Source organism: Elephantulus edwardii, unplaced genomic scaffold (assembly GCF_000299155.1).
Source record: "Elephantulus edwardii isolate Elephantulus edwardi_28Jun2011 unplaced genomic scaffold, EleEdw1.0 scaffold00018, whole genome shotgun sequence".
Lineage (NCBI taxonomy): Eukaryota > Metazoa > Chordata > Mammalia > Macroscelidea > Macroscelididae > Elephantulus > Elephantulus edwardii.
The window spans coordinates 22,084,117-22,093,951 of record NW_006399768.1 but is presented as its reverse complement, the minus strand read 5'-3'; the positions used below and the strand labels follow the sequence as shown (position 1 = coordinate 22,093,951).

At 38.8% G+C, this 9,835-nt stretch overlaps 1 protein-coding gene across 1 annotated transcript in view; it reads right to left on the bottom strand.

Moving 5' to 3' along the window:
• TRAPPC11 (trafficking protein particle complex 11) overlaps positions 1-9,835 on the bottom strand; it is a 72,575-nt gene that overhangs the window by 56,661 nt on the left and 6,079 nt on the right. Inside the window, exons 4-5 of the mRNA XM_006882277.1 lie at positions 9,204-9,318; positions 8,644-8,701 (exon numbers count right to left, since the gene is read on the bottom strand). Coding sequence (XP_006882339.1) covers positions 8,644-8,701; positions 9,204-9,318 — 173 coding nt within the window. The remainder of the gene's footprint in view (positions 1-8,643; positions 8,702-9,203; positions 9,319-9,835) is intronic.

Below are 9,835 nucleotides of genomic sequence, written 5' to 3'. Positions count from 1 at the left end.
AAAGCAAAGCATCATATAAACTTATTTTCTAGGTAAACATCTAAAAGTAAGAGCTCTTTCAATTATTTAAAATTGCTTACAATCATATAACTAATAAAAAAAATTTCTATCATTCGTAAAAATTAGATGTCTCTAACATTACTTCTACTTTAACAATTTTATAAAGTCTCAAATACAGATACCAAATACTCAACTAGGACTCACTAGTTTTATATTTTAATATTTAGTGTTTAAAGGATTAAGAAAACTAATGCAAGATGGATCAAATATGAGAACTGGCAAATGAGACAAAAATAATAATTTTATGATTTAAATAATGCTTATTTCACCACAGTGAGTCTACCAAGAAGAAATAAAATGTGACTAGAGATGCCTATACAATCCAAAGCTTCTTTTGTAAAAGGAAGTTTAAATCAGGAGGACCTGCACAAGGCCTGACAGAAAACAGAACTATCTAATATCTAATCTTACAATGTCAAGGAATAAAGTAAACACTACTTTGAATGACGAAAATAAGACAAAATAAAAAAACTTCTCAACAGAGAAGTCACTACTCTGGTCTAGATTATCTTGCTGCTGTTGTTCGGTGCCATCGAGATGGATCTGACTCTGAGCTGACCCTCTCGTGGGTTTTCAGAAGCTATAAATCACGTTGGAGGAGAGTGCCTATCTTTCTCCAGCAGAGCAATAGCTGGTGAATTTAAACCACACGTGTTAGCTGGTCAACTCCTTATGATGAGGCTATCTACCTAGGTTATCTTATTAAAAAAAAAAACAAGGCTGATTTCAGTTTTCAAGTCAGGTGTGTACTCAAGAAATAATACAGCTGTTATCACAAAGAATGGAAAATGAACTGACCAATCCTTTGCTTTTAAATACAATAAACAGTTGTAGATGTCAGAAGACTTTCATTTTTAAAATCATACACTTCTATACTATTTAAAGATTGAACTGGTTTGTTGGGTTCCCCCCCCAATAAAAAATAATCAATTTCAACCATATAAATAAATCCTAATTTGTTGTTGTATACCATCGAGTCAGAAATGACCCATAGCTGACCTTCCATTAAGTTTTCATATGTAGTTAATCACATGGGAGGAGATGCCATCTTTATCCTGTGGTGCAGTGAGTGGATTCAAACCTCTTATCTTTGTGCTACCAACACAACTCCTTACCACTATGCCACCAGAGCTACCTAAATGATTGATTACGTTCAGGCCTAAAGTGGTTAGTGAAAAGACCAATTCTTTTTGCAGCAATTCCAAATCTGTACTTTAAAGGTAACAGCAAACAATTATCAACATTATTACAGGAATTTTAATCTTTAATCTCTTTGTTCTACAACAGGAAATCCAACTAAATCAGTCTTCTCACTTTCTGATTTTAACTAGCTAAATTTTCAATGTTCAGGCTTTTCTGTGAGATTCTCTCCAGTCCCCAAATAACCACCAATTTCATTTTAGTTCATCTAAATCCTAACTTATTTATAGTTCTTCCTCTTCCTTAAGGCTTCCCCAAACCCCCCTATCCACTTGTTCACTGAAACACAATAGGACTTATAAACTGTAACACAGGATCTACAAGAGCAGTGATCTGTGGTACTTAAAATAGATGTTTTCAGTCTTAACAATAGAGTTCCTCCAGACCTGTGTCAATGTAAAATTTCTCTTATATGCTAATTCACATTTAAAAAATTTGACAACAAATAGCTCTCTAGCTTTACAGGGTGGTATTCACTTCTAGCAAAATTCATACAAATAGTATCTAAAGTCCCTTTTCTGCTGTCAACATGCTAGCACATCAATTAGACACATTTAATTTTAGATTATACAAGCATGTACCTTAGTCAACTGAACTCTGAAAAGCTATGACTCACTCTAGGAAAGAGCTGTCAGTATAAAAGATAAAGAACATTCATGCCTCCACACTAAAATACTAAACCCACTGCTGCTAAGTCAATTCTAACTCAAAGTAATCCTACAGATGCAAATTTAACTCTTAAAGAGTTTTTCCTGGACCTTAAAATGGTTTAATAAGCAAAAAAATTACACAGACAACTTTAGTGGCCAATGGAAGGAACTACTGTACAATTGTTGTTGTTGTTGTTGTTGTGTACCATAGAGTCAGAACTGACCCATAGCTGACCCTCCAGTGGGTTTTTAGAGGCAGTCAATGGCACAGGAGGAGACTGCCCATCCTTCTTCTTCAGAGCAGCTGGTGGCTTTGAACCACGTGCCTTTGGAATTGCAGTGTAGCTCCTTGTCACTAGGCCACCAGAGGACATTATTATTGGAGAGAGTTTGAGCCAAAGGCAAAAAAACCAAAGTAAGAACAGTACAAACAATAGCAAATAAATGTTCCTACTTACTTCTTTCTTCTTTTCCCCTATTAAACTCAAACTCCCTGTCACTGAGTCGTTTGGAGTCATAGCAACCCTCCATTGGGTTCTCAAAGCTGGAATTCTCAAAGGGAGATGTTTGCCCATGAAGCCACTCGGTTAGCAGTGCCTCTGGGTTAGAAGTGTAACTCGCTATGTATCTAAGGTCACCAGAGCTTCCTTTTCCTTCTACTGCACTTGAATGAAGGGGAGGAAAAGTTAACATACTATTTCAATATTGTCCCACCTACCAAAAAGTGCCTACTCATTGCAAATCTAAATTCATTAAGGGTGAGCAAACCAAAGACTACCACCTTAACTGCACAGATCTGTGTCCTGATCACTCACTGCTGTACAGCCAACCCTCTATAGGGTTTCCAGAGACATAAATCTTAACAGGAACGGAATGCTCATCTTTCTCCCACTGGTGGATTAAACCACAAGTGAGGCAGCTTTTGGTTCACACCACAAAGCCCAAGGACATTGGTTTGCATTTTCATTATGTTTAGAGCTACTTAAATTTCTTGGTTTTGTTTTACACTAGTTTTGAAAAATGTCTCCAAGTTTTTTAAGAGTGCTGCTGCTGATCACACCACTGACAGCAAACATATCTCTAAGACGTTCAAGATGGTTTCAGGGGGGAAAATATCATGACGACATCTATCTCCAATCATTTCAGAGCTCACACTAAGGTGCAACTTTACTTTGAAAAGCATTTGCTTTTTATTCATTATTAAAATGTCACCTTTGTTTTGAAAAGCAAAGTGTTTCAACTCCTGGTTACCCATGCTGCTGGCAGTTTATTACCAAATAAAGAAAACACATGAAAACTTTAAAGCACATCTCTGTGTAAAATGCTTAATTTGTAAACAAATCTAACAACTCCTTTGAATATTTTGCTTTAAGATGATCAGCGAGCTTCCTCAATAGAAGGTATCCACAATCACTCTAACACATTACAAATGTTTTATAAACATTTTATCAACTAAGAAACAATATTAACTAAATAACTGACATCTTATTGCACTTAAAAAAAATCCTAATTGACATGTATTCAAAACGGATTTATAGCTGACCCTCTAATGTGTCTTCAGAAGCTGTAAATCACATGAGAAGAGACTGCTCATCTGTTTCCCTCAGAGCAGCTTATGGATTCAAACCACCCATCTGTGAGAGGCAGGGTAATTCCTCATCCACTAGGCCACTATTGTTATTGTTGAGTACCACTGAATTAGAAGTGACCTATAGTTGAGCCTCCAGTGGGTTTTCAGAGGCAGTTAATTGCATGGGAGGTGATTGTTCATCCTTCTTTCATGGAGAAGCTGGTGGATTTGAACTGCATGCCTTTGGGATTGTAGAACAACCTCTCACCAGTAGGCCACTGTTGTTGTTAGGTGCCATCGTATCAAGTACCACTCATAGCCACCCTATAGAACAAAAGATCTGAACCTAGTCCTGTCCTGTGGCCATCCTCACACTTCCTGACACACAAGAGCCCACTGTAGCAGTCACTGTGTCCAGGCACCTGGTTGAGGGTCTTTTTCTTCTTTGATGACCCTCCACCCTTCCCAACATCATGTCCCTCTCCAAGGAACAGCACCTCCTAGCAATATGTCCAAAGTACATGAGGTGAAGTCTCATCATCCTTGCCTACAAAGAGCACTCCACTACACCCTCTCCAAGACATATCTGTTCATTCACTTGGCCATCCAAGGGATGTTTAGTGCTCTTCTCTAACATCACAGCTCAAGGCGTCAATTCTTTTTCTGTTACCCTTATTCACTGCCCAGGTCTCAGATGCATAGCTAATAACGGGAAACAGATGAGCTGTGGGATAATATCAAGAACATCATCCACAAGGAAAGCAAAAGGTCATTATAAAAACAGAGGAGAAAGAAAAATCAGTAGGCCACTAGAGCTTCCTTAACATTTCCAAATGCTCTGAAAGCATATGAATAAAGATGTCATCAGTTAACTTCACCACATTTTCTCTCAGATCAGGTACTAAATAAGAAGTTTCAGAACTATCCAAATTTATTTTCTCAGTCAAAATACAAAGAAAAGTTCTAATGTCTTATTTCCAACAGATTTGAACCCCCTGAACTAATATCCATATTTTGGAGGCCACAGGTCCAAGGCCCTTGCCTTTAATATCAGTCATAATTAAGACTATAAGCAGCTAAGAGAAGAAGCCATGACTTCTATTTCTCTTATACACAAGATAAAAACTCAATTTAAAAGCTGAGGGAGGCAGGATCACTAATGGTTAAGGGAAAGTTTCTCAATCTTGGCATTGCTAACATTTTGGAACTGGTAATTCAGTGTGTGTGGCAGTGTGGTGCTGTCTTGGACATTTAGCATCCATGGTCTCTATCCAGTAGGTGCCAGGAAAGCAGGACTAACAATGTTCCCTGGGGCAAAATCAGACCCAGCTGAGAAACACTGGGAAAAATCAAAGCATAAAGAACACTCATTGGCTTTGTTCAAGAACATCAACATAGAATTAAAGGGAAAAATGATTTTATATTAAAAATCAAGTAAAATATTCTTATCTAAATATAACTTAGTAAAAATATTATCATTTTAAAAATCCTAAAGATTCATATAAATCATATTAATATAACACTGTAAAAACTGGACTTCTGTTGTCATTACTACATCCCATTGAGTTGCCTGCAACTCATAGTGACCCTATCCAAAACAGCTCTGAACCCTGTCCTATCCTGAGCCAATCTCACAGATTCCATAAGCCCAATTACTTTACCAGTCCTCTCCTGCACTGTCCGTCTATCTTCCTAAGCTTCCCAAGTCCTTCTCCAAGGACTGGTCCCTCCTGGCCACGTGCCCAAAGTATGTCAGGAGGAACTTCTGAATCCTTGCCTCTGAGGAGGAACTTAGTTTCACTCTCTCCAAGAATGACCTGTTTATTCTCTTGGCAGTCCAGAGTATATTCAATAATCTTCAGCATGACACCTCAAAGACATCAATTCTTCTTCTATCATCCTTAGCCGTTTTCCAGCTCTCTGATGCATAGCAAGTAATTGTGAAGACTATGGCCTGGATCAGATGCACCTTAGTCTCTAGACTGACGTCACTGTTCTTCAGCACTCTGGAGAGGTCCCTGACAGTAGATGTACCTAATGCAATTCGTCTTTTGATTTCCTGACTATTGGCTCCAAGAGTGTTGACTGTGGAACCAAGCAAGCTGAAACTATTAACAATCTCAATTACCTGGCTTAAAATTTCTCCTCTGCATTGTTAAATGCTAAAAAACAATGAATAATGGTCACATCATTTCTAAGAAAATGTTGTCCAGGTAGTTTGTCTTTGTTATATGAAAGTTACTTAAGATACTAAGACTTACTGGAACTTAGACCTTTTCCAGATAATTATTTAAATACACACATCAACATTGTTATAAATAGGGCAAAGGAATCCAGAAACAGAAATGTCATATAAAAAGTATGGGGAAGGGGGAAGGGTTTGTGTGGGGAGAAGGGTGCAACAATGAATGAATGGAATCCCAAAATCTCTGTAGATGTTCACTGAAATGAAAAATAAACAACCTAAATTAAAAAAAAAAACACCAAAAGAAGTTGGAAAAAAAAAAGTATGTCATAAAAGGATATCTACTAAAATGTGTATGAGGATCCAAGGGGGAAAGGGAGAGCACTGGGGTGAGGATGGATGGAGGGCATAATCATAGGGTCATACAATTTGATGGGTGGAGGGCGAGGTGGCTTAAGGAAATGGAAAAGATCTAGTGTAAGAAAAAAAATGTATATGACTTTTGTAAGTAAAATAAAAAGTAAAAAAAAAAGGATATGGAATTAAAAAGCTTAAAGGAGTAACATGTCATCATTGTGGGGAGGGAGGACGGACTAAATTTGACCTAGATATTCATATCCTGTTTGTAGAAACTGAGGAGGACCTGAAGCATTTGCTACAGACAGTCAAGGAATACAGTCTTCAGTATGGATTAAAGCTCAACATCAAGAAGACAAAGATTCTTACCCCTGGGCCAATTGGCATCACCATGCTAGCTAAAAGAGACTGAGGTTGTTAACAGTTACAGCTTGCTCCACTCCACAATCAATACTGTTGGCACCAGCAGTAAGGAAATCAAAGATGAAATCCTCTGGGGATAGCTGCTGTCAGGGACCTCTCCAGAGTACTGAAAAGCAACTATGTCAACCCAGAGACTAAGTGCCTGATTCAGGCCATGGTCTTTTCAATTACTTGCTATGCATTAGAAAGCAGAACAATGACCAAAGATGACAGAAGAACCAATGCCTTTGACTGCCAAGAGAACAAGTAGGATGAAATCAGGATGCTCCTTGTAGTCAAGGATTTTGAAGCTCTGCTCACATACTTTAGGTATGTTGTCAGGAAGGGTAGAGGGACACTGCAGGAGAGGAAGATCCCAGATGAGTTGGACTGGCACATAACTGGGCTATTGGGGTAAGTATGTCGGAGTCAGTGAGACTGGCTCACGCCAGGGCAGGGATCTGAGCTACTGTGCTCATCACTCTGAGTCACAGGTAACTTAAAGGCACATAACAACCACATACACATGGAAAGCTGTCAATGACATAATGTTAAGTTGTAGAACAGAATGTAATATATGACTACATTTGCGTGTGTGCTTATGTGTGTGTATATATTATCGATATGTACAGGTGTATGTTGACTAAAGTCCGTCTGGCAATGTTTGATCACATGTTTTGATCCCATAAGGTGTTCTTTTTGTTTTTAAAAATAGGGCAGTAGTTCTTCTTTTGCTTATTATTTTCTCCTATTGGTTTAAAAAGGGAGCTCTAGAGGCTTAGGAGTAAAGAACTGCACTGTCAACTCAAAGGTCTGTGATTCGAATCCCTCAGCTGCTCCAGGGGAAAAAGATGGGCAATCTCCTCCTGTGCAGTTCACTGCCTCTGAAACCCACTGGAGGGTGAGCTGTGAGTCGGTCTCACTTAATGGTACTCAACAACAGGAATCCTGAGGGAGTTCTGGTGGCCTAGTGGCAAGAAACTGTGCTGTAATCCCAAAGGTGCACAGTTCAAATCCACCAGATGCTCTGCTGGAGAAGGAGGGGCAACCTCCTGTGCCAGTCAGATCCAATTCAACAGTACACCAAAAATAAATTTAAAAAAAATAAATAAAAGGAATCCTGGTACTTGCATGAAACACAATGTATATGAATAATAATAATTAAAAAAGGAAACCTAGAACAGCTTTGTGGCATAGTGGCAAGAAGTTGCGCTGTAATACCGAAGGCATGCAATTCGAATCCACCAGCTGTTCCATGGGAGAAGGATGGGGAATCTCCTCTCATATGATTAACAGCTTCTGAAACCACACTGGAAGGTCAGTTGTGACAGGATGGTTTACAGTGAGAAGCTGAATATAAAATTTAATATTAATAATAAACCAAATGCTATGTCAGGATAGGAGGGAGGCTGAAACAAGCCGGAATTCACCCTGTAGCACTAAGGCAATCCTTAAATGTTTACAGGGATATTAAGGCAAACCTTAAGCTTCTACATAATTCTTAGTTTGTATTTACTAAATCCCTCCCTCCTGAGATAAGCATAAGATAAACAATAGAGAAGAATTTGGCCTTATTTACAAAAGACTTCCCCATGATCCTTTGTTTTTATTTACTACTCCGTTGTCATTTTCCTTTGTTTACTTCCTGATACAGTCCTAGCATAGGGGCTTCGTTCTCCCAGTTGTTAGCCCCCTGTCATAATGCTTTCTTGCCTGACCCCCATTCCTGTGTGTCCCTGTCTGTCTTTTCCCTCGGTTGAAAAAAGTACACAACAACAACAGATAACTTCCCGTTAGGAGGTACAGGGGAGATATAGAACCAAAAAAAAAAAGGGAGACCTAGTGGCATAGTGTGTCATGTGTCAAAAGGTTGGTGGTTCAATCTAAAAGGCAAGATATTCTCCACCTGTAAACATTGATAGCTAAGCAACACCATGGAGGGTTGCCCTATGTCAGAATCTACTTCAGCGCAATGGATTTGGTTTTGATTAGTTTTCATTTCTGGCAATAAGAACCCCTAGAAGGAATGAGCAATGAGATTCTAGGCTGTATCTCTATCCCTGCAGTGTCTGCACCTCCTCTTGGCTTCACTCACCTATGTGTAGCTTTTAACTTAGTTAAAATGCAGCTAAGTAGTCTTTTAACTCCTGTCCTAGGACAACCTTGTCAAGGCTCCTTCACTCGAGTGGGGAGTGGTGGCATCTGTCAGGGTCGGATACTTGTGGGTTTACTGAGTCCGAGTAGCAGTCCAAGTAACAGATCAGGAACTGGCCACAACTGCAGGGTGGAAACATCCAGGCTGGGCACTGCCAGCCTTGTTCTTGGCACCTGTACCCACCTCTCTGAATGCCTGTACTAACTGTCCAGTGCAAGGCTGACCACCTGTCTTCAGTGCAAAAGCTCTCAGACTTTGTCCAGAATACTCCCATAAAGTTTTTAGACTTTACAGAGATTTAGGTACAGACTGTATGGGAATCACCTGTACATAATATGGTAGCCACACAATATTTAAAGCCACGTCCTATTTTACAGAAGGTATCATGAAATGTTAAGCAACACATACTTCTATCTGCTCCTATATAAAGAAATTATTATGGAAAGAAATATAATCTTCAGGCATTTCAGGCAACTGCAAAGTGCTAAAGAGATGGTGAAAATTCACTTTATATACGGAGTCATTTCAATTTTTCCCCCATCATCATTAAAGAAATTACTCTAAACTACCAACTTTTCAATGCCCAATGAGCAATAAAACAAAAGTTTTAAGACTTTTAATTACCTTATAATATAACCAACCAGATGGTCAGTGTGGGGCAGTACAAACAATGATTTTCCGGAGAGTTCACAAGCATTACACAAAGCTGCAGCCCTTTCTGAAGCAACGACATCTTCTCCTGTTGGTAAATAGCAAAATAAAATTACTATATTCTCACTCACTCATGGCCATAGATTCAGAACCAATTCATAGCTCAAGTGGGTTTTTGGAGGCTGTAAATCACACTGAAAGATAATGTCCATCTTTTTCTTGTGGGGCTGCTAACAAATTGAAACTGACACGAGGTGACACCTTTGTGTGCATCAGCGTCAACTACCTATCTACTATGAAACCAGAGCTCTCTAAAATAATTAATATATTTCCTAAATGAGTATTTCCTCAATTCAGAACACTGTAATTAAAAATAAAAATCCCAAAACAACTATATCATCTCACTCCAGTAAGAACAGCATAATTTAACAGAACAGCAAACAACAAATGCTGTTGAGGTTGTGGAGAAACTGGAACCCTTATTCACTACTGGTGGGAGTATAAAATGGTGCAACTACTATGGAAGGCAGTATGGTCCTTTCTCAAAAAGTTGGAAATAGAAATACCATTTGACCCAGGAATTGCATTACTGGGAATATATCCTA